At 43.8% G+C, this 25,299-nt stretch overlaps 1 protein-coding gene across 1 annotated transcript; it reads right to left on the minus strand.

The window, feature by feature from the left end:
* Positions 1-8,389: 8,389 nt before the first annotated feature.
* Positions 8,390-24,827, minus strand: COMP (cartilage oligomeric matrix protein). The gene is made up of 19 exons (XM_009572051.1): positions 24,683-24,827; positions 22,469-22,554; positions 20,233-20,284; positions 17,880-18,052; positions 16,470-16,607; positions 15,407-15,484; positions 15,098-15,256; positions 14,441-14,545; positions 14,149-14,256; positions 13,540-13,699; positions 12,174-12,292; positions 11,678-11,730; positions 11,067-11,260; positions 10,484-10,662; positions 10,214-10,262; positions 9,776-9,972; positions 9,460-9,632; positions 9,147-9,286; positions 8,390-8,968 (listed from the first exon to the last, which is right to left on the minus strand). Exons 1-19 carry the CDS (start codon positions 24,756-24,758, stop codon positions 8,922-8,924), a joined length of 2,286 nt encoding a protein of 761 aa, XP_009570346.1. The 5' UTR covers positions 24,759-24,827; the 3' UTR covers positions 8,390-8,921.
* Positions 24,828-25,299: the final 472 nt, after the last annotated feature.

Consider the following 25,299-nt stretch of genomic DNA (forward strand, 5'->3'; position numbering starts at 1 on the left):
AAATATATATATATAAAGAAAAGTTCCCAAGCTAGACTGTTGCATTTGCCAATACAATGGGGAAATAGTAGGAATAAACCTCCAGTGTATAAAATACTGTGATTTTCAAAAGCAAACCAGAACTTCTGCTGTTCCCTGCGGCGCAGGCGGGGGGAGGCTCTGTTCATTGTACATAGTTCTGCATTCTCTTTCTAATGAATCTGCACAGGCCGAGTTCAGGTCCCGCCCTGCTGCATGCGAGACTGACCGCGGGCAGCACCGACCCTGTCGGCTCACTACTGCTTCTGCATGTCAGTGAACACTTTGCCAGCGATCTTTAACCTTTCCTGTACAGAGAACCTTTGATTCTTTTTTTCCTTTTTTTGTTTTAAGAGGGGAAAAGGTTTCCAGAAAGAGGCTGCAAATTAATTTAAGAGATTGTTAATTATTTGTACATTTTATTACTTTATTTTAAATTGAATTGATTTTTTTAACAAGTGTGCCTGAGAAGCCTGGTGCGAACCCATGCGACAAGAACGCTTATGGATGAAAAGAAAGAGCTGCCCTCTGAGTTTGCATAAAAGCAGCATCCGATAACTTGCAGAATTGTTTAAACTTCCCTCAAAAATAAGGTCTTGGCTGTGCTTGTTTGTAAAAGCTTGGATTTCTGTAGAAACAATAATTAAGGCTTGAGATCTGTCCCTTAACGAGCATGGTACTCACCCTGGAAACCCCTCTGTACAAGAAGGAAGAGGAAAGCCCCCTCGTCATCCCGTAGGTTACAACGCACGCTGTGCTTTCAGGAGAAAAAAAAAGCGTTTATTCCTCTGAAAAATGGAACCCCCGTCACTGTGATGGCAATGTGAAAGCGCAGGTAGCGTTTGTTACGTGTGTCTGTTCTTTTTAAAAAACAAAAAAAAACCAACAAAAAAAAATTTGTAGTGTTCCTGTTCTTTGTATTTTTAGTTGCATATTATTTATACTGCGCAGTGTAGGCATGGATTGCATGTCAGTTTTCTATGCGGGCACCATGATGACATTATAACTGTGTATTATAAATCATTTTTACCTTTTTAAACAGAATCATTGTGTGGAATTTCTATACTGCAAAACAAAACACTACATTACGTACTATATTCATTTGTGTTATTTATTTTATTATTTTGTGGGCGGGAGGGGGGTGGTTTTAACTGTGGTGTATATTGCCTTATGTGGGCTTGACCAATTTTATCAAAATAAAGGCCTGAAGGGGTAAAATACGTTTACTGTTTTCTTCAGTAAATTGACTTGTGGCTGCCATGGGGGCAGCTGCAGAAAACTACGTAGTAGAAAGCATAGAGGGAAGCAAATCCGTAGCGTAGAGGATCTGTACAGAAAGAAAATGCAGCTGTGTAATATATTAACTACAAGTAGCAAGGAGTGCTCGTCTGAAAAGTGATTTGAGTCTTACGTGACAATTTGACGTCGGTCATTGCGTAGCGAGTACGAAGAGCCTCGTCTGACCCTTTCAAATCCGCCTGTACACGTCCTGATCTCTTTTAAAGAAACTCGATACGGTCGTCTCTTGGACCAGCCGTGAAAATCTCTTCTCGGGCGACCCCACATTGCCCGAAACGGGCAGCGCAGATGCTTTGTAGAAGATGCCGCTGCTCTTTACCTGCCGCTGGTTTTCCGCTTTCGAAATACGAAGCGTCTGTCTGAGCGCTGTGGATTTCTGAGGGTCACAGGTAACGAGACCGAAGAGAACAGAGCAAGAACGGGTGCCTGCACCCCTTGTTCCAGGTTACGACGCAGTGCGGCCACCGCGGCCGTGGGTGGGGGATCGTCCTGCTGTGGTGCCTCTGGGTGTCCCCGACCCTTCGAGTTCCCGCCTGCGGTTTGGCGTTTGGGGCAGGTGTAGCTCCTTCCCCCCTCGGGTTTCGAACGCAGCGAATCTGTTCGGCCTCGATGTATTTTGTCTGGGAACAGCTTTGCACGTGTCGGCGTGGGCGTAGGCGTGGAACCGGGGGTCCCTTGGTCGCGGTGTGCCAGTGGGGAGGAGCGGGTGCTGCCAGGGCTGGGTTCTGGAGAAGGTGGTGCCATCCCATCGCGGTTGGGGAGCTGCTTTTCCCTACTTGTGTTCTGACCTGGCTGTCTCCTCGTAACCAGCTTGACCTGTTGCTTCTTTAAGGTTGCATGTGTCGTCTTGTAACTAAATAGTAGGCAGGGAAATGCCTAAAGAGCATCTGTTTTGGTTTATCTTGGTTCTTTTTACTTTATATTTTGCTGTTCAGTAGCTACAGGAGAATAAAGTAAATGCTACGTGTTGAATTTTCTGATGTACGTTTTCTGCTTGCTGGAGAATCACAGTGATCTAACGTTGGTGTTTTCTGGTGTGTACGAAGGTCCTGTTTTGTTGATTGTGTTTTAATTTAGTAATTGGTTCAGCCTTAAGGCGACATAATTTTGGGCAGAAAACCCATGTGGCAAGAGACACATCTTTTTTTACGAGACAAAGGGCAAAACGCTAACGGTTCTTGACCCGTCTCCAGCCATTTGCTGTCACGATAGGCCTCGGTAGCAGATTACCGGTATCAGTTCGGCTGTCGGTTGCCGGTTGCTTTGAGTTTATCCGATTTGCTTTGAGTTTATCCGATCGCTCATCCCTGTTCCCGATGGCGCGGCCACGCAGCAGGGCAGGGGAGCATCAGAACCGCCGACTGTCGGCGCACTGAGACTTTACGCAGGCTCTTGGCGGGCGCAGAGATCGTGTCCTCGGCGTGGGGGGACGGGTGAACTCTGGAGAGGCAGCCGCGCCCTGAGGCCGTTCCGCTGTCCTGCTGCGGAACCTGCTGCGGCACTGGCAAAACTTCAGCCCTTGGAACAAAAGCGAACGCCTCGGGAATCGCTGACTCTGGAGTCAGCAGCAGCTGCTGGGGACCTGTCACTGCAGCATCTCTGTGTTTTCCGAAACGCTTTGCTTGCCGTAGGTATTTCTGTCACCGCCATCACACGCACGAGACACCGCTCTAAACAATGACAATACTTCAGATGTTTTCTCACAGCGTGGTGATGGGATGGAAACGGAGATGACGGTTTAGACGATTTTACTCCTGAATTTTGCCTGCCTTCAGCCTGCGCCGACTTCCAGATACTGCTACTTTTTTTTTATTTATTTTAAATTTGCAGACAGTATTTCCCCTTGGTGGCTGTTGATGTGTTCAGGCAAGAGTGACAAAGCTATCAGCAGAAAAACTAATCGTAGTATTTGCGGGAGCCAGGTATGGGACTGCACGACGTTGGGGATAAATTGCAGTTTTTTGCTGTCTTTATCTCTTGTTTTTTTAGGAAACTGGGATCTGCCATTGCAGACGGGCACACGTTAAAGCGGTTTGTTTTGGGGTGTGGACATGTTGGCGTTTAATTTGTCGCTGGTTCTAGTCTCCTTTTATTGAGCTCAAAACTAAAAATAATAATTTGAGCAGTAGGTCTGCTCAATTATTTCCAATAGCTGCACTGTAAATTAACGGTTCTATCCGTGCGCGGAAGGATGGCGTTTTCCGAGCTGGTGTAAGGGATTCCTCCTCTTCAATAAATCGGTTTTCAGTAATGACGGTGGCTTTCTGTGTTAGTGTAGACCTGAGCTGGAGGTTTGCTTTAATTGCAGTAGAAGACCTGAGCTACCTTTGGACTAGTTTGCTGGTAACAGTGTGGCAGAAACCTCCCGGGGAGGGAACTTCATCTGGGTTAACGCAGGGAACTCGGACAGACGTGCCCTGGCTTCGCGTGAACAGGCATGTTCGTGTTAGCACGGCTTTTGTCGGTCTTAAAATTGTTGGGTTTTTAATCTATGTTGGATCAAGTTTTTGTTTTACGGTATTTTTCTTCGTGTTGTGTGGCGGATGAGTCAGACGAAGTGGGCCTTGCAGTGTTAGGGACTGTGGGTGTTGAACATGCTGGCAGATGACAGTTGCTGTCTTCTGGTGTTCCACTCTTCTGCTCAATGTTTTCAAAACGCTTAGAGGCTGGGGGGGACAACACACAGCTAAACAACTCCAGTCTTACCCAGATTTCGTCTCCCGGTCTACCTTAAACATTAGAGAATCCTTCAATAAATAAATTGGGACAAAAAGAACTGAGATTGCGACAGATGCTCTCAGCATGTGAATCGAGAGACGGCAGAACCGGTCACAAAATCTCCCTCCCTGCTCTTGTCTTGAAATTTGTGTTCTTCAAAGGGAAGCTGTATTTGAGCCTTATATTAACACACTTAATGAACAAAGGAGGTGTCACTCAGCTCTCGAAAGCGTCTCTGAAAATGAGACGGAGCCAGAATAGTTGGTGCTTCTGCTGGAGAAACTCAAGTCTCGGAGTCAGAGGCCGTAAAGGCTCCTGAGGCGGCTTGTCCCTTCGTGCGCCGTTCTCGTCATTTGCCGAGGCCCCGACGCCTGGGTTTTTGCAGGACCAGAACTGCTCACTGATTTTAAATGTCTCCAAAGCCCGTGTTTATCGCTTCCTTTGGGAGACGATGCCTCGTGCGCAAGGGAAGGAGGGGGTTGATCTGTGTGGCGTTGCTCTGAGGCCGCTGGGCTCTGAGCCGCTCTCTAGTGGAACCGCTGCGGGACAGCACGTACATCGGAGATAAATTTGCCGGGCTATAAGCTCTGATTCATTCAAATTTTCTGTATTGAATATAGTCACAGCCTCATGCAGATAAAGCTTTAAAATCTATCAAAGGGCGCCCTGTTCTACAAGTAAGCTGAGAGTTTTTTAATTGCGGTTGAGACTTTTAACTAGGAAAATGTAGAGTTGCAGGGAAATGTGTATTCTGCCCTGGGAATGTTATTCTCTACTAGATGGAAATTTTGCTAAGTCTTTAAAGACTAGTCTGAGACCTGTGCAGATTCATCCACCCTTCGGTTCTTTCCTTCAATGTGCAATGGAAGTTCTTCCCTCAATAAGCTTAAATTGTCATAATTGAGTAACGGTGCGAGGAAGCCTTGGGTGAGGCTTCAGCTGGTGGTAAGAGGTTTATATCTGTAATGAATCTCGACTAAATCTGTGCAAGTAGGGCAGGGTTTTGGATGCGGGGGCAGCGGGAGCTGGGATCGTTTAAAGAGCAAAGTACAAAGTGATGTACTGGAAAAGCGCTGTACGTGCTCTTGGCTCTCAGGAGACATCTGCTCTCGGAGCCTGTGTCTGTACAGTGAAATGTAAAGTTCATTTGTACGTGTCCTACGGATTATTCAATTCAACTTTTTTACACTGTGGTTTAGAAATAAAGGCATGAAAGGTCTCCGTTTATAAATCTAATTTAAGAATTGGTTTCTGCAACTGGAGTAGTGGAGTTGTCAGAATTTCCTTCAGAAATTTTACAGGCTTAAACTTGCTTATAGAAATAGAGTTGAATTATGCCATACGAAGGGCAATTTTTTAATTCAACAAAATGTGCTCTGACTATTTGTCAAGAAAGACAAGCAAGCAGTTCTCAAATGCTGATGTATCATGTCACAAGCCTCTGTTTGAAAGGAAAAGATGAAGCTTGGCTCAATTTTGGAATTTCTAAGACATTAAATATAGAGAAGATAAATAGGTAAAGCTTCTGTCCTTGCAGAGTAGATGATGAATATAAAAGTTATATGATAATATTTATAGGGCAAAATGTTGGGGGGGTATAGGGCTTGCTTAAAACTTTCTTTACTTACTGGATCCTGAATATTCATGGCATGAGCATCAACACAGTCAGAAGATAACTGTGTGTATAAATATACTGTATACACCTCCACCGATCCCTGGTCAGCATTATACAGCGTAGTAACTAAAGTATTGTATTTCAGTCAGCTATTAACTAATAAGACAGTAGATATTGAGGTTTTATTTTGGGGAGGAATTAGAACCTTTAGATACTTTTTCTTCTTACCTTAACGGAGCCCCCATCTGTGGAAGGATTCCTTGTAGAAGAAATGGAAGTTAAATGTATTAGTACTTATGAAGGGAAAGTTTGATTTTAATAAAATTAAATACAGCTGCTTTTGGCAGCTTCTCTCACAGACTGGCAGCTAAAAACAACTTTATGTAGTTCATTGAGCTTGGGGAAAAAAATGTCAGATTTATGCATTTTTAGAGACAGTATAATATACTGTTCTTTACAAGCTAAACTTTTTCTATTAAAATAATTTGTGGATTATCTATCTCACTGATATATGCAATCCTATATTCAGCTACAGCGTTGGTGGCACAGGAACTCTGGAAAAGTTGTCCCTGCGACATAAAAGTTTTATTATTTATTGTGTTTTTCTATAGGTAAAGTGGAAAACTGAAGTTGGCTTTAAGTGTTTGCAATCTGAGAAATGATGTGAAAAAGCAGCTCAACTAAATGTACATTCTTTTCAATCTTTTCTTTTTTTTGTGTGAAGGCTTTTGTCTTTGTATCTTTGCATTATTTGTAAATGAAATGTAATAAAAGTTCAAATGTTTTTGTCTCTGGCTGCTTAGCTTTTTCTTAGTTTCATTTGTTGTCTGTTTGCTTTTTGACTGAAGGTTTTCAGTGTTGAAACATTGGTGTTTTCAGTGCTTGTGTTTATAAAGAAACAGCAAAATCAGATTATTTTGGTTAGGTGGCTTCTTACAGCTATGAAAACTGACCTCTGTATTACTCTTCCGAGAGGAAACTGCAGACGGATCTAAAAGATGCAAAGCATTGTGGTAAGTCTAAAATGGAAACTGTCTCCAGCAGCAGTCCCTGCGTTCTGAAGTTGTGCTGACGGTGTGGTGACTGTCTCTACTAGTCTCAAGTCAGAGCCTCGGTCACGTTTCTGGACTGCTGTGTAATTTTAGAGCTTTCTGGGGTAAGGAGAGTCTGTCTGTCTGTTTGAGTTGCTGGATTTTTGAAAGGGAAAATGAGCGTGTAAATGTTCAGACTTGCCTAATTAGATTGTCATACGTGCATGCTTCAACAACTGGGTGTAGCTTTCACCACAGTAAATCTTGCGTTAGGTTGGTCATTGAGGTAAGTAGAGCCAGTGACGACAAAAGTTTTAAGTTACTAAGGTAGCTGGGACAGAACAATCAACTCCCTCAGCTTGGGCAGCTATTTCATAGCTCTTTTGAATGGAATTCATCTTTTTTTGATAGTGTTTTATGCTTTTCTGTGGGAAAGGTTCATCTGCAATCAGTGTTCTGACCTGAGGTGTGCTTGGGGAGAAGGCTGTCGTTCTGGTTGAGTATTTTGTGTGAAGCATAACTAAGTCGAGACACAGCAAGGCTGAGTGAATGCACCTGACTTTGCAACGACCAAGAGAAAGGTAGTTCATTTCTGTTCTCAGCTTGGAAACACACCATCTCTGGCCATATCCACTTTGGAATTGGTTTCTTGGAAGCTATATAACATCCCTTCAGTACTTGAAACCATTTTGTACAGTGGATATTGTACTCTGGACTGCCTCATCTGCATTTTTTCCTGTTGGGGAAAGAAAACTTAGTGGCCATTTTCATGACACTCTTAGAATGGCGGAGGGAGCTGTTCTCAAAGTGCTGTGATCAGCAAGCAAACCGTCTCTAAACGAGCCAGTTAGCAAAACTGGTGTTCTTTTGGCAGATCTCTGCTTATGCTGTTGCCTCGGGAATGTGAAATTCAAATGCGCATAGCTGTGGAGACCCGCGCTTGGTAAAGTGCAGCTTTTGCCATCAGCTTTCCAAGAGGAGAGGAAAAGTTGTGTTCACACCTTGCTTGTTTGGTAACATTTAACAGAAGCAGCACATCCAGTGTACGGTATTTATCATACAGCCTCAGTCTAGAATGGGACTTCTAACTAGCTTGCAAAACTGCACTGTTAAGTATTCGACAGGAACTGCCTTTCTGATGAAACCATGAGCAAGTCTCCTGAAACCATCAGCAAGTTTCAGTATAATTAACATGAACTGCTTACCTGAAGCATCTTGCAAAATTTGGCTTTTATTGTCTCTTTAGGCAGACTGGAATGCTGCTAGGTTACTGTTTACCTGGAAAAGACTGGGGATTACAGTAGTGCAGGATTTAAGACTTCCCAGGTTACCAACTATAGAAACCCTTTGTCTGCTGTTCCCAGCTCAAGTGAGCACCCGTGATACTAACGGCTTCAGTTTTCCCAGTTCCTCAGCCGTCTATTTGTGGGAGTCCTGGCATGGTGTCATAAGACAAATGAAGCATAAAGCTTTCACTTATCGTTCGAAAACTAACTGCCACTTACAAGAACCAGGTAGGACAGTCTAACTAGAGGGAGGTTCTTGAAAGTAAAAGTAGCCCTGTACATTTCTACTGCTAGCAAAATAATTACTAATTCAGCTGAGGGCTCTCTAGCAGTACTATTGCTTTCAGCTTTTGAGGGTTTCTGTTACACATCCGTATTGGAAGAGGAAAAAGCAACATGCATGTGACCAAGGAGAAGTCTATTATTTATTATCCAACATTCCAGAACAAAGATACTCTCCTTAAAGTGCTTTTTTTAATGTTTTGTGAGCAACTTATACATAGGCTGCTCTACTGTGTCCTTTTCAGACTAGTGCTGGGTTTGCTTTGCAGTAGGTCTTGAAAAGGAGAGCAACATTCACACTTGAGAGCCTTTGAGTAGGGAAAAGATTCCTGGGAATCATCCATGCTAAACTTACTCAAACAATTCCAGCTACTGCAGGTAGCTTCTCAGCACATCTTTTTCCATGTAGCGTAGAGAACTACTGTTTACAGTAGCACAGGCTTCTGTTCACACTTGCTGTCTACACCTCTGCCATTCCAATAGGTTTTCGTAGCGTTGAAAGAAAGTTGCTGTTGTAGAAAAGATGCCAGATAATGCATTGACACTTGGTGCTGTGCAGAGTGCAGTGGTACGTTACTTACAGTTCTTTATACAGTATACCAGAGGCAATAGTGGGGCAGCTGAGCACGTTTTTTAAAGCAAGTTTTGCTGGACAGACGTTTAAATCAGAGGTTAGTCTTGCTGAACTCTGAATGTTTCATAGTCTTCTGGAATGGTGTCTGAGGAGAATGAGATTAAAGCAAATATAGATTAGAAGTAGAACCAGAAATGAAAAATGGAATAAGCTACTGCATGACATCCCATTACAGTTCTATGTGTAGGCTAGCCAAGAACAAATTAACATCTTGAAAGCAAAATGGCAAAAATGTCTGTATTTGACTTTCAAAACTAACTCACCATTGCAGCGATAACGCAGGTTTGACCAAATAATGTTCTCTTGGGAGAAGCAGAAGACTCCCAGACGTCCTCCTCGCATAGTTGTATCAAGGACAACTCCAGTGTCTGCTACTACTTCAGGGCCTTCATAGAAGCGAGCTCTAGAAGAGAATAAGCACATGTAGGACACGAACGTGAGACTAATAGAGCCTTGTAGAAATTGTTCCTCAGTCAGACACTCTCCCTCCTCTTTACCACAGGACTGCACTAGAGGTGCTTGTTCTGGGTGTTAACCTTTCAATCAGCCATGCAAAGGCAATTGTAAACCCCTTACCTGATGTATCCGACTTGAGGCCGATGTTGCAGGAACCAGCGGTAAGATGTCTTGTCCTTCCAGCCAGAATTGCGAGGGTCTTTCCACAGCAGTTTGACCTGGTCTGTGGTGTCTCCCGTGTGCCAGAGAGAGTTGCGGAGATACTCACCTGGGCCGGTCTTAGACTTCACTGCCTAAGACAGAGACGAGACTGGTAAAATGTGTGGATAAAGGATTGATTGACCGTAGCTGCTTGCCCCACTGTATGTGTCCAAGCAGCACAGCTACAAAAAAGGCAAAAATCCACTACTGAATTCTTTTTCAATGGCGGCTTTACCTTCAGTTGAATTCCAGGTTCTGCTACTGCTCGGAAGGGGTTTGCCTGCCAGTATGTCTGTTCCATCTGCTTCCACATGACCACATAAAAGCTGGAGCTGTCCTGGTAGCCAAATATGAAGCCAGCATAATCATCATCTGTGGCAGTGTTGACATGGAATGTGCCCTCAAAGTCCACTCCGTTGAATGCCGTGTAACCTGTAATTGGTAGGAAAACAAATACTCTGTGTTCTACAAAATGCAGATCCATTTCTTCCCGGATGCAGATGGGGGAGGTGGATTTTGCTAAGCCAAATCTGAAGACTCTGCCTACTACAGAAAATATTTTCCAGGAGGTGGATGGAATCATTAAGTAGTGTCTGAAATACTTGTAAAAGCTGCACTAAGTACACAGCTAATGAGCGATAGTTTTCCAATAGGACAAAAATAAGTGCCTCACCTACAGCCAGGCCAGGATCGCTGTTCATGGTCTGGACAATTTCCATGCCCTGAGAAAGATGAATGTTGACTCATTAATATAGTTCCAAACATACTAACTTCACTGTTGCTAAGTGATTGGGGAGAGATACACCAAGCGTGAGACTCTAGCATTAGGACATTGTTGAACAGTACCATTAAGCCTGCAGAGTCTTTTAATTGAAACTGCATGCAGTTTGGTACAGGCTTTTTCCCACCTGACTCACTAGCCCGTTCTGGAGTAGTCTCCTACCTGGTTGAGGACAATCCAGTTGGGGTCAATCTGTGCATCACCCTCGGGGTCCAATACAACCGTCTGGAAAGCCCTGAAGTCTGTTAGTGTCACTTCTGCGTTCTCTGGGCACACGTCAATTCTGTCAATCACCATGTCTCTGTCAAAGTCATCTTCACAAAGGTTTCCCACGCCATCACCTGAGAGCACAATAGAAGAAAAGGAGTAACAAGCTTTCGTTAACTTCTCCTGCCCCTTGCACCTGAGGTTTACTCAGCTAGCACAGTTAAAGGTAGCCATGTCTATGCAAGGTTAAGAGGTGTTCAGAGCACTGGTACACTCTTCCTTTAAGTCAGCTGCAAAGAAACCCTGAGGCTTCTCTTGCTTGCAGAGATGCTGCGAACAGAAGAAATGCCTCAATTGTAGACACTTCTGGAAGAGCACTTTTCCCAAATATGATCCCGATGTCAGGGTTGAGATCTGAAAATGATGTAGGACTGTCTCAAGTCAGTACTTGTCTATCTCTAGAGGTCAAACTGATACGCATTGGCCACCAGGAACGGAAGACCCTCGTGCAAGGCTAACGTGCATCCATTTCCCTTACCGTCTGAGTCTTCTTGGCCAGGGTTAGGGACAAGCCGACAGTTGTCGGGGCCTGGAGGTTTCTCATCTGGAATCCCATCATCGTCATCATCATCATCACATTCATCTCCCAGCCCATCATTGTCTGTGTCCACCTGGGAGCTGTTGGGCACTGATGGGCAGTTATCCCGTGTATCTTGGTGACCATCCCCATCACTGGTGGAGAAAATTACAGGTAAAGATTATCCACTGATGTGCTTTTAAAATAAGCATGTAACACCTTTCTGGGAGCTGGGATCCTCGACAAGAACAGCAGAAGTTGGTGATTTTAGCCTTATAAAGTCTTAAGCTATTAGTTACACCAACAATAGATCAGAAATATTCCAGCTGTAGTGTATGGACAAATCTGTGAGTGGTAGCTAATGACAAGCAAGCCTGCTGTCAGCAAGCTTACATCTGCTAGCCTTTGAGCCATACTTCCACTAACAAGTTTTTTTTGAGGTCTGAATAAAATTCCACCTCCCTTAACCTCTGTCTTTTTATCGGATAAGGCCAAGCCAACGCGTGCCTTTTTCCCCCTCTATCCCCAAGATTTCATGCAACCTAAGTATAATTTTTGCAGCAAGCTCTCACCTGTCCTGGTTGGTGTCACAGACATCTCCCACTAGATCATGATCAGTATCTTTCTAGTAAAAGAAAGCAATAGTAATTTAAACTTTCCATAGATCAAGAGGAGGATTAGGCAATAAAGAGAACAAAGAGAAGTGTTTGTTAGCCTCAGTGCCATGATGATTCTGACTGAAAACAGAGCTGACAACAGTGGGAGAGTTCCTTCTTCAGGATTTACAAGTTGCCCTGATGAATTCAAGCAGCGCTATTTCTAAACACAGACGAGCAGGGTAGGAAGACAGAAGTCCAGAGTGCAACACTTCCTCTCTGACCTACTCTTCTATACCCCAGGACGTTTGATCTCAAGGGGCTGTACTTCTGTACTGCAGGATGGCAGCTAAAATTTGCGAGGGGCAATCTTGGTGAGTTACCAAGTTACAGCTTAGGCAGATAACATGAGCACTGTCTTGAGTGAGAGAAATGACCCCATAAGACTGCAAAATTGGGAGTGCTTACTTACCTGGTCTGGGTTACTGAGTGTTGGGCAGCTGTCACACACATCTCCTACTCCATCACCATCGCCATCTTTTTGATCAGGGTTAGGAACTCTTTTACAGTTGTCCATTGGGTTTTTGATTCCTGTAAAACATGCAAAGTGGACCCATCAGGGCGAAAGGGCTATTAAGATCTATGCAGCAAGATCTTTTTTGGATGGCAAAAATCTAGGACAGTTGAATTCATGCAATAAAGCAACAGTTTCAATTTTTGTGTACATTTTAAACGCTTTTAAGTTACATCCTAGCAGCCATGGAGGATGGAAGAGATCTGCAGCAACTGATCTTAAAACATACTCCAGACTGCATCACGATGGATGGCTGAGCCTGCTATTGCACATGAACCTGAGAGGAAATGTCCTTAACTGCATTCCTTAGAGAAAGCTAAAGAACTGAAGAACATGGCTCCAAACTAGCATCATGTCGTGCAGGAGTGAGTGGCCAAGAGGATGAAGATGAAGCTGTCTGCGGTTCCCTAAACTATGACAGAGTCTTTTTCCTCTAAAGTAGACATCTATATAATTATAAAATAAGCCAAGGTTAATCTTGGCTATTTGACATGGAAGATTTAGACAGTGCCTTTTCAAGGCCTGAGACAGGACCGGTACGATCTAATTGGCAACCTGTATGACTTCACTTCCTGCTTATGCATTTACCTATTACACCAGCAAATCATGCCAGCAGGGAGCTACTTTGCAGGATGTAGCCAGACCCAAACAGCATTAGATGCACTGGAAATACTCTGTAAATAAATATGTATGTCTCAGGCCAGCAGCAGTTGTGATTTCTGGCTTTTGAAAGCAGGCTTTGTGCAAATACAGCATCATTAGCTTACAGACTGTTTCTAAAGCTAGCCACGTTTTTTTTCCCCCCAAAAAACAGCCCTGACACATACTGCTTTGAGCCAGTAGCTGCTAAGAACTTGGATATTCCCATCCTTTTTCGTCAGTTTAAACTGCAGCACAAAGTAGTGTCCTTGTCTGGACTGAGGTCCATTTGCATGGTACATCTTTCTTTCTTAAGTCTGACACAGGTTTGACGTGACTGTGCACAATAAGAGTGCTAATAAAATTGTTAGCACCATCTTGAAGATAGATCTTTAAACCCTGCAAGAGCTGAACTGTGAAGGATGCTGGCTTGACTGCTCATCTTGGCATCTTAAGAACTGAGCTGTGCTTCAGCCCATCAGAAATTAGTTCCACTCCTGCAGAGCTCAAGCCTTGAAGGCTGGTACCTGCCATGAGGATCTCTAGCTGCGTGCTGAATAGCTTTCTGGTTCTTAGCTCAGTACATATATGCACCTCTCTGAGGATGCTCTCCAGCTGCTCTTACCATCTCCATCCATGTCATCGTCACACTCGTCGCCCCTCCCATCGCCATCAATGTCCCGTTGATCATTGTTCTTCACTTGGCGACAGTTGTCACAGGCATCACCAAAGTTATCCTTGTCTGCATTGCGCTGGTCTGCGTTGCGTGTGTACACGCAGTTGTCCTGTGGGAGAGAGGGACTGGCTGAGGGGAAATGTTTGGCACTGAGCACGCTACTGAGGAGTAAGAAAGACAAAAGTTCTGAGGTATATGACCAGCTGCTCTGAGAAGCCCAGCAACCTATCTGCAGCCAGTCTTGGTTTCCTCTCTTCAGCCTAGTCACTGCCTGTTCAGGGAATACCAGTAGCACCTGAAAATATCTCCAACCAGTGCTTGACCAAGTGAGAGAGAGACTAACTCTCAGGGAACCATGACCTGTAAAGTCCTTTCAGTGCCATGATCTTCCCTCCTGTCTGCTTGTTTTTAGAGTCTTCAGACCATCCAGATTAAAAGGAAACAGTGCATGCTGTGAGCTGCAGGTTCTCTAAATTCACATTAAAGGTGTAGGCAGTTGCTTTGCAGGACCTCTGGGTACATTTAGGTATGTCAGGGCTTAAGCATTAGAATTCAAACCTCAGCATTTAATATCCCGTCTCCGTCCGCATCATCGTCACAAGCATCTCCAATTCCATCCCTGTCTGCATCCTCCTGGCCAGAGTTGGGGACAGTCATGCAGTTATCCTGAAAGGAAAGCAACAAAGGGCCTGCTAGCAAGCTGTGCGTGTCATTTAGCCTGAGTTCTGAAGGTTGAGCAGGGTCTCACCAGCACCCAAGGCCTGCCCTCAAATCAGAATTGCCCAGTTCTGGTTAGGCATTCCTCTGATATACTGTTTCCAGTATGAGACATGAGACAACTGCATCTTACCTTGCGGCATTTTTTGTCAGAGCAGCGTTGCTTCTCATCAGGGACTCCATCAATGTCTGTATCCTTCCCACAGACATAGCCGTTCCCTGCCCACCCCACGAGGCACTGGAAGACAGCAGATAAAACAAAACGAGGCTGCCGGTGAGTCCCCTGATGGCCATATGCCTCCAAAATTGAAGGCTTTACATGAGAACCAGCACAAAACATGGCAAATCCAGGTACACAACGCTCTACAGAAAAATATTGTCTGGAAGAAACAGTTATGCTGTAAATTGCATTTTAAATAGCTCAGATACAAGCGCTCTGCTTGTTCCTGAGATCATAAAGACAGATGCAGCAGCAAAACTTCTTGGCTCTAGCAGGTTGCTGAATGGTGCTTCTCCCTGCTCAACTGAATGTAATGTTCCATGACTGACAAATTTGTAGCGCTTCAGGCAAAAAAACCCAAACAACCAACAGTGGATCTGAGGTGCCAGGAGCAGTCCACTTCTCCAGAGAGCACTGAAAGAGAGATTGCCGTAGCTCAGGTGTTAATGGAGAGCAGGTCTGTCTTGGGAAGGCATGCTCTCCAGGAGAGGGCAGTGGCAGACCCAGGAGAGCAAGCACAGTGCAAGGGAAACCAGAGTGACCCCAATCACAGGGAGGTTTGGACCTTACCACGCAGGAGAGGGACCCGTCGCGCTCCACAATACACTGTGCTTTCTCGTGGCATGGACTAATTTCACCATTAGGGCAGCGTCTCACTGTCTGGCTCTTGCAGCCAGTGACTTGATCCCCAACAAAGCCAGGTTTACAAGCCCCGCACTTGTAGGATCCCTGCAAGAAAAAGCAACAGGGAATTAACTATAACATGAGTCCTGGCAAACCTTTGCTGTAACCTTCCTCAGCAGCTGGATTGCCACAGCTAACAGAGGCCCCAGAGCCTGGGGAAGAGAGATCCACACGAGGCTTTCCAGTAATACTTACCCGTGTATTGATGCAGATAGAGTTTGGGACACAATTTCTGGCGGCACCTGTCTCACATTCATTGATGTCAGTACAAACCTGCCCAGGAAGAACAAAATAGACATTAACTTCACTTTTAAGCAGATAGCACATGAGATTACAGAATTAGGGCATCACTAGATGCAGAAGCAAAGCCCCTGACACACCTTACTAGGACCCACAGCTCAAATTTTTCTTTAAGACAAGCTTGAGCCAGATCCTAGCAATACTCCTGACCCCAGGCAAGCTGTTCACCCGCTACAGAGTGACCGGAGATTTTAGCCTGGCAAACTAGCTTAGCTCTGAGCTAAGCTGTCAGAGTATCTCCTTACTGTAAAAGGATAGAAGACAGTCAATGGAGCAAGAAGGTCAAAGACTGCGTCCTATGACCAGCTAGCAGCTCTCTAAATAACACAAGCCACATGCCATTCCTATATTCTGATAAACCATACTAAGACTAAGCGGGTGTTTGGTTTTTTTTAATTTAATCTGTCTATAGCTGTCAGGGGAGCACGGTGGGGCAGTAGCTGCATCAACTCGTCTGTGTCCTAGTATGAAGGATTCCCCAGGCTGGCTTCACAGCCACAAAGGTGTCAGAGGCATAACATTCTGTCCGGCATAAATTCAGCAGAGGTAAGGTCTTGGAGTGGAAGTTGCTTTGCTGATGTGCTAGGACATCCTTGGCAAGTCTCTCCTCTCACTGCATCAGTCTTCCCAGAAATACAATGCAGTCATCTCATATTTCCCTCCCGTTCCTTTGAGGGCTCCAAGACCTCTGAATTACAATTACAGAGGGGAAAGAGTTAATGGCTTCTGAAGGAGACAGAAAAGTTTCTGGGCCTTACCTGTTTGTTGGCCCTGGCATAAGCTAGTCCAACTCCTTCGACCATTTGCCCAGTGAAGCCGGGAGGGCAGGGATCACAGCGGAAGCCAGGGGCGGTGTTAATGCACTGGACCTTCGGGAAGCAGGGGTTTGCGTTGCACTGTAAACAAGAAAGAGGTTGTGCAGAACTGTAAGGCAGGCTGAAAAGTTTCTGGGCCTTACCTGTTTGTTGGCCCTGGCATAAGCTAGTCCAACTCCTTCGACCATTTGCCCAGTGAAGCCGGGAGGGCAGGGATCACAGCGGAAGCCAGGGGCGGTGTTAATGCACTGGACCTTCGGGAAGCAGGGGTTTGCGTTGCACTGTAAACAAGAAAGAGGTTGTGCAGAACTGTAAGGCAGGCTTGCTTAAGGCCAGCTGTGAAGGCAGCTCTCAAAGCAGGCCTTGCTGGGTGAGATCCAGCTATTGTGCTTTTATTTTTAAAGAATAAAACAAAAATGCATAGAAGTTCCTGGCTTTCCTTGCAAGTGGAAAATGCAGCTTCCCCATCTCATTTGTTCTCCCAAGTTCCAATATGTGCAGACAAGTAAAACAAATAAACTTTCAGGACTAATTCTTCTTAGGTGACATCAATTGCCCAGGCAAAGAGCTGGCTTCACTTCACACTTTCCTTCCTGGCAGTCTCTGAATCCAGAGAACTGGATAATTTCTTACCCTGGTTTTGAAAGACAAGAGCAGTTGTTTGTTTACTACTCTGGGAAGCAATTTTCTTTCCAAAGTTGCTATTAATGCTTGCTTTATTTCCTCCAACAATTTATTATTTTCACTGAATTCTTATGCTCTGTACTGGCAGATGCATTACATTAATACAGTGGTTCTCATGTTTTGGTGACTAACAGATTATCATCAATCTCAAAATCTCTCATGGACCCTTTTAACTTCAGCAGGTTTTTAAACTGAAAACTATAGAGGTGATATGGCTTTGCAAGACAGTTGTTTGGTGGACTAATCAGCGAGCACAGGACTATGATTTGGGAACCACAGAACTAAAGTGTCTTATGGACACACAAAATTAATGATTGAGTAAAGCTTTGCATACACACAGAGAATAAACTTGATGGAATGCCACACTTTCTAAAAAAAAAAAAAAAAATTAAACAGTATCTGCCTAGCAAGGTTTGATTTAAAGGCAGAAGTAAAGCAATACAAGTAGTGTGGTAAGATTTATTGTATAAAGGACTATTTGGGAAGCATTTGATTCTATTCCACACATAATAAATCTTATCTCTAACAACTCATCAGCCATTTGCTCAAAAGATTGTAAGTCCGAAAGGGATTGTTCTGGTCTCCCAAACTCACCTTCCTGTGTGGTACAAACCAAAAGATTTATTTTGTTTGAGCCTATGTATCTTTTAGAAAGAAAAGCCTAGCTAGACTGGATATAAAACCAACATGGAACAGAGCTTAAGGGAGGGTGAGATACAGACTTCCTTCCAGTGAAATGATGTTTCTGTTAAACTTCAGCTCCTAGGGGAACTGCAAGATTTTTCTTTACAGCCACAAGACAAACACTCAACACTCCAAGAAAAGCGAGCCAGTTTTGTAACTTCCAGCCTGTCCTACTTGTTTTTTACCTCATTGATATCTGTGCACTGTGACCCATTTCCTGAATAACCTGGGGGACAGGGTCCGCAGCGGAAGCCAGTGCCCGTCTCAGTGCAGGCCACTCCAGGGAAGCAGGAGTTTGGGAGGCATCTGTTAAACTGTGTCACGGTGATGACGGGGCCTGTCGCCTCGGTGTGCATGCCTAGAGGACAAGAGGAACGTTAAGAACACGAGCTGTCACTGCCAGAGACTGTCATCAGGTGGTCCCATCGTCTCAGAAGGTATCAGTGTGCTTCATACACAGACGTTTCCTTGCATCCTTTCTGAGGGTTGAGCAGTTGTAACTCTGTTTTGTAAATGGAGAAAAATGAAGCCAGAAGCAGCAGCTTGACAGACTCCTGAGTCAGAGCAGACAAAAAATAAATAAGAAACCCCAGAAGTCTTAGCTCCCAGTCCAAAACTCCTGTCGTGCTGCCACTCCTTGTTGGTGTAATGCCCGTTTTTTTTTCTTTTGGAGTTCCACGAGATCAGTTCTCTCCCTGATTCCTCTACAACTACACCTCACTGGCAGTATGGACTCAGACACCTGGCTAATGCAGAACCCACACAGCACAGGCTTAAATCTGGGAAGCATTGTGGAGGGCTGCCAGCCAAAATCTCCGCTTTAGAAGGCAGGCATGTTAAACAGGTCAACTTGGTTTGTAGCAGGAATACAGTCACATCAGGCTCACACAAGGCTCTCATGCCATAATGTTACAGATAACATGCTACCTGTTATCTCCACAGGGCTAAGAAACCTCACTTCACCCTGGCAGATGAGAAATCAATCTGTTATTCGGACATTCATTCCTTCTAGGTTGGAATACAGCAGTATGGTCTATCTAAGCATGAAGTACTGTGATGCGTAGGAAATTCTGAGCCATATAAAATGCTACTGCAGTCCTATTCAGAAGCACATCAAGCTTGTCCCCACACCACTGCACACCAGCTTCCCTTGAAGTTTTCGGCCAAATGCCAGGTTTTTGTCCTTATCCTCATGATCTGACCCACAGCACAAAAGAACTTGCAAAATTAATCTGTATGGGATGCAGAACTCCACTGAAGGCCAATTCAAGACTGTGAATAAAATTTCCCAGAAACTAGATTTGTCACAAGTCTCCCACACCCACTACTCTAAGTGGCAAAGACACTTTTTGCTCTTGCTTTCTCCTGCTTAAAAGCCCAACATAAAAAAACAGAAATAAAACAAAACAAAAACAACACTCTACCACCAGCAGCAGCAAAGTCTTCACTAAAAACAAGGCCTCTTCTCTTCACGCTTCTCTTTATGAGAAATAATGAGAGAAGCACACGACTGCTGTGAGTCACGTTGTTCAATGCATGACTAAAAGAGGCTCAAATTCTACAGTAAGGAGTACAGGAGAAGAACTCATATAAAGCAGAATAGCAAGCGGGGAAGGCAGAAATCAAGTAACAGAGAGAAAGTTCAGGACAGTTTTATGAGCAAATTATTAAAACAATTGCTGTGGATGAATGCATTTCTGTATTGCAGGTCCCAAAAGCTTTGGCTAATCTCTTTTCCAGCAGAAGTACAATCTCTCCAAATGCAGAAATGGTTATTGCTCCACCCTTTGAGCGTACTGGCAAATAATAGAGCATCTCCAAGAACCATGCCTTCTGAAAGCCAGATATATTGGAAGTAAGTTCCAGTCTAGATTGGGGAGCAGAGGGCAAAGTTTATATGGGAAAATTTATGACCCTGTTTCCTGAATCTTCTGTAAACAATCTCTTTGCTTGGATGGTGGCAGCACGAGGATGGAAGGAATAGCAGAGCAATGCCTCTTGGGGGTGATGTTCTCTTCCACTTGCAGCTCAGGAGTAGCCAACTATATCCCACAGGATACCCAGTGTGCATTCCCAGGCAATTCTAACATCGGCCATGGGCTGTGTTATTAGGAGACGCGGCTGGGCAGCTTTCCGCACTAGAATGACGCTACCCTGAGAAGTACAGCGTGGTATGTCACAGAACCACTAACAAAGCTTATTTCAGAAATAGTGGAAGTAAGCGAATGCTGGGTTTTGCTGGAAGGAAAGATGAGCTTTTTAAGGTTACTTCTGCACCACATGCTCAGGAAAGGGATAATACCTTCAGCTGCCATTGAACCACAAGAACAGCATGGAACACTGGTCCATGCGTGCAGAATGTTGTGGGAAAAAAAAGCATCACTAATATTATTACCCTGTGACACTCGGGTTAATTGTGAAACAAGCTCTTTCCTTTGGGGAGATGTTCACAAGTGGCATTTTACTACTTGTTTGGACACAAAGGTATGAAGGACTCGGAGGAGGCAGTTGAACATAGGATGCAGCTCAGTAACTCACCACAGGCATCACACTCCATGACTGTATTCTTCAGGAACGTTATCTCCTTAATCTAGAAGAAAACAAGAACCGTCACTTAGCCAAAGGCTGAGTTTTGCTCCCACGAAAACTAATAGCCCCACTGCCGGAAAACAGCATGTCTCTCTCAGACTGTACAGCTACTTACAAACAAATTAACTCTTACCCCGAAGTCTATGTTGCAGACTTTCTGGAAGCTGAGGTGGCTTGTATTCCCTGCTGTAAGACACTCCCTACTGTAGTGTTTCTACAGGCTAACTTGGTAATACTATTCTATCTACAGATGAAGAAACAAGTGCCATAAAGAAAGAGGTATCTACTTTATTTGGGTCTTCTGCTCTAGAAGATGCTGAACTAGCAGTCCTAGAGAGGTCTCCTTTACCTGCAGTGCAGGTACTGCATAGGTGAAGTCAGGAGGAGGTTCCCCTGTGAGCCATTTTTGCAGATATATGAATAATCTCTAACATTGCTTATGCCATTCTTTGGCCCTAATGCCCTTGCCATGAGGGTATTTAGAATCTATTCACAAAAGCTCCTCCCCCCGGACTTCCTCTGATCTCCTCTAGGCTCCTATTCCTTCAAGCTTGCTTCAGTAAAGAGATAATCTGTAGCATCAGCAGTGCAAAGATGCCTTTCCTTTGGTGAAGAAAGGAATATGGGACAGGCACAAGTAAGCATGTCAGTCTCAAGCTAACATATATGTGACTCTCTAGCATCTTAGATAGCAATCCTAGCAGACTTCTTTCCTGCAAAAGCCTTACTGGCTATCTACAACCAATGCTCAGGACCACCCGTCCATACCCTGTGGACTTCATGTTTCCACCATTAAGTCATTTCATTTTGAACTTTGACAAAAGCTTCTACTCATGTCTCTCTGCCAGCTCCCAGGTATAAGAGCAAGCTTTCATTTTACATTAGATTCTCTCTTCCCTCCAACACGGCCCGGGGTCATGTATTTTGAATAGTTAATGCAGAGGCAGATCTAACGCAAATCCCCAGAACATCTCCTTTAGAAGTGGGTGACAGAGAGCAGAGCAGAGAATTCGGAGCACTGCTAATGAGTATCAGTGGTTCCTTTGTGCCAAGAATCCTTCAGCCTTTGGCTCAGGAGAGTAGATCTGGCCTTTTATTGTTATGCCTTTTGCCATCCTTATTGCCAACATCCCAAGATGCTGAATCAAGGAAAAGTAAGTTTTAGAAAATCTTTGCACAGATTAAGAATTATGAACTGTCAACTTGTATATGCAAGTTTGTCTTCTGAGGAAGAGTTTTCTTGAAAGTGCTGTTGAGAAAAAGGCCATGGGTAAAAAAAAAAGTAGGTAGCAAGAGCGAGAGAAAGAACAAATAGAAAACCTGTATGGAGAAGCAGTGCTAAGCTGGAAGGGAACACTGGAAATCATTGCTTGAGGCTGCCAGGAACCATGTCTGACCTGATTCCTAGTAAACACTGGGTATTTATGCAGCAGCCTGAAATGTGAGAGTAACTCAATGCAACAGATGTTTTTGCAGATTAGAGGCCGCCCAGTTTGCACTGGCACAGAGACCTGTCTGCCATTCCAATTATCTGGCAGGCAGAGGCTGCTGCCCTCAGCTCCCAGAGTGAATAAAGGGAGAATGGAACCTTTTTTTGTACTTAAAAGAGAGTTGACCAGACAAACCACCATCTCCTCATTAAAATGGGAAAAGATCTAAGCACCCAAGAAGTTCCAAATTCCCTAAGAAACAACTGGAGCCAGAAAGTCTTAGGATTAAAACACCAAGAGGCAAGAGTGAATACAGAGCTTGTTTAGACTCCATATGACTTCCCTTTCCAGGACCCTAATAGATGGCTGAAAGGTCTCTTCCAAGTTTGGACTCTCTACTGATTTCATGAGCCCACAAAACCAAGGAAAAAGTGACTTGTTTTTCCAGTTAAATATATACCCACTGTGTGTGCATGTCTTTTTTTAAGAGCTTGTTCTCCATGTATGCTGTTTTTCAGCAGACATGGTTCTAAGCAGCAGAATTTGGAATTCAAACGAATCCACTTTATCTCAGAATTACAGATCTGATTGTGAGACCACCTCTTGATTCTGGTTTGCAGCACAATAATTCTATTGCTCATTTCACTTAACGCAAGAAGCAGCCCCCCCCAAATCCAGAACTCGGCACATAAGGAAGAGGATTCCGAGATTTCTCTTGTGCAGCATATAAGGAATTAGGTCCCTTTCTCACCTACCTGCTGTTTCAACAAGTCTCGAACTTCCATTAGCACACGGTTAGTTTCTCTCATCTCTTCCAGCATTTCTGGTCCAACTTCACCTCCTAAAAAAACCAAAGTGGTTGCGAAAAACACAGAAGAGCCATTATCAGTACAAACCAACTGATATTATTAACTTCAGCTTAATGTTAAAGATACAGACTCCTCCACACCAGTCTCTGCCAGTTCCTATCTAGAAGCTTGCTGGAAATAACAGAGATTTGCACATAGGGTAGAATTTGCTCTGGGCAGGGCAGACAGTGATTATCAGCCATGCCTGTCAGGTAGGTAACAGCTACCCCTCAGCAAACAAATTGGCCTAGCAGTCTGGCAATTGTGGTAGCTGTTAATCTGGCATGGTCTCCGCAGTTCACACATAGGAAAGCTTTGCTGCCAAAAGAAGCAAATTAGTAATTCAGTGCTGTGGAAGCTGCTATGAAGGGCACCACTAAAGTAAGGCTCTTTGCTGAGTCTATCCCAAACGTGCTGCCAAGCACTGAACGTGGAAAATCGGCACATCAGCCATTGCCTCGCCTGTTCTCAAGGTACAGACTTTTTTCTTGCTGGAGACTGGTTCTTTTTGGGTAGCGGCAGTTTCAAATTGCCGTGTAGTGGCTTTGGGACACAAAGGATACATCTGCTCATCCATGGAACATTGCAAAATCCTGTTTAACCTATGCTGAACAGAGGATATAAATCATTTTACAGGTCATCTAGGGCAGATTAACATGACTTTGCCCTCCCATCTGCTAGATTCTAGACTTGCCTAGTCCTTTGAGATATGCTAAAAATCTAGTCTATACTCCAGCTTTGCTCAAGAAGAATGAATGGAAGTAGCTCATTGTTTCTAGAATTATGTAAGTTTTAAGAAAACTTGAGCCATTTAAAAGCAATTGGACACAAAGATCAACTCTGGTATTCTCCTGTCTGCCATGAGAAAGTACAACGTCATTTCTCTATTTTTTTCTAGATTAATCAATCCTCTAACAGAAGTCATACCTTGCCTACAGTGTAAGCAAACCTTTATGAAGAGAGAAATAGCAGTATCTTCTACAAACAGCACTGCGTGTTCAGGGGAAAATTAACTGGAATTAGGGATCTGCCCCCTTGAGCACGAAGAATTTGCCAAAGGCAGGATATGAGCCCGTGCTACTGACTTAGTACAACAACTTCGGCATTCTCATGTGACAAATGAGCCTGAAAGCCTCATGGGTCTTCCCCGCACAGAACCAAGAGGACTTCATGAATATTTGTAACCTCTCCAATATATTTTGGTTTGGGAACTAAATTGAAAGTACCACAAATGTGTCATTCTAAGACAGAAAGACTGAATTAAATTGACATTTCCTATTTTGTTGAAACAAGGAGCTTGCACATAATTTCTGACTTCAAACAGAGGTTTTGAATAAGCTCTGCATGAAGGCTTCAGGCAGCTTCCATTATTCCTGGGAAGAATTTTCCATCCCTAGTAGCAAGATGTAATTTAAAATAAAAGTTTGGGGTTTTTTTAATATTCAAACTCACAATAATGATTCAACCACTCAGGAGCAATTTCCAAAGGAAATCTATGCACTTGCAGACATTTCCATTACTATGCATCCTTCTCCATGGACTCATTCTGTCTCCACAAGCACACACCTGAATCTCTGGTACACAGTCTGAGCCTGCCGGATCTCACAGATCCTCTTCGACTTGAGCATTCCCCTAACAGGCTGTTCAGAGAAGTGGAACTTTTGTAACGAACTTAGCATGGCTACGTTCCTAGAAGTCAGGGCTTCCCTGAGCTCTGTGTGCACAAGCAGAGAGAATATCCAAGGATTCTGCTATAGGACATTCTGTATGATCTGGTTTTTCAATTTAAATCACATGTAAAATGCAGATTAATGTAAAGTGTCTCTTGCAGGTCATTACAAAACACAACAAAATTTCCAGTTGCCCTAGAATAGATGTTTTTCATAAAAAAACTTCACTACTTAGGAGGGGAACTGGGGAAAAATCTAAGACTCAACATTTACACAGTTAAGCTTCAAGTTTCATATGAAACTACAAAATCCCTAAACATTGTTTTTAGGTTTCAGTAGATGCAGTTGAAATGTTACCTTCTTCCTCATTCCTTTCTGCAAAACATAATTTTCATAGGAGTCTAGAAAGCATATGTGTCCAGAAAATATAGAGATAATTAAAATTACTTACCTGCTCTTCTCTGCTGACATGATGAAAAAGGACAAGAGAGGCAGAGGAGAAAAACAAAGGCTAGAGCTGAAATCATCTTTGAATCTCCAGGCAGTGTGGATGTATGGGCTTCTCTTGCAACGAATTTTTAACCTGCAGGTTTGCCTCTGCTCCCCATTAGTGTCTGTGGTTTGCTATTTATGAAGTTGCATTCCTTCCTCTGAAGTTCTTATTCTCTGATGCTGGACGAGGGGTGGACGTCATTTCTGGCTGCTAGTCCACAGAGAACGTTACAAAAGTAAACAATATGAGAAACTCATCAGGAGAGTAGTTTAATTTTTTTTTTAGACAGGCTTGCACCAAAATAGGTCAGAAAATTCCAGAATTAAATGGATTCTTTTTGGATTGGGGTTTTTATTTCGTCTTCATGGACACAGGATAGACGGATGATTCATAGCCCTATCCCTCACAGATTTTCCTTCTAAAACTGCTCACAAGATCACAAAAGCTATGAGACATCTGGACTTCACTAGAGTTTAAGAAAAGGCTCTTTAAACTCCCAAAAGACAGTTTCACCACTCACACTTGGGGTAGAATTATTGAATCGTCTTCCAACTCCAAAGAGGAGCTATCACATC

This window comes from Fulmarus glacialis, unplaced genomic scaffold (genome assembly GCF_000690835.1).
Source record: "Fulmarus glacialis isolate BGI_N327 unplaced genomic scaffold, ASM69083v1 scaffold13772, whole genome shotgun sequence".
NCBI classification, from domain to species: Eukaryota; Metazoa; Chordata; class Aves; order Procellariiformes; family Procellariidae; genus Fulmarus; species Fulmarus glacialis.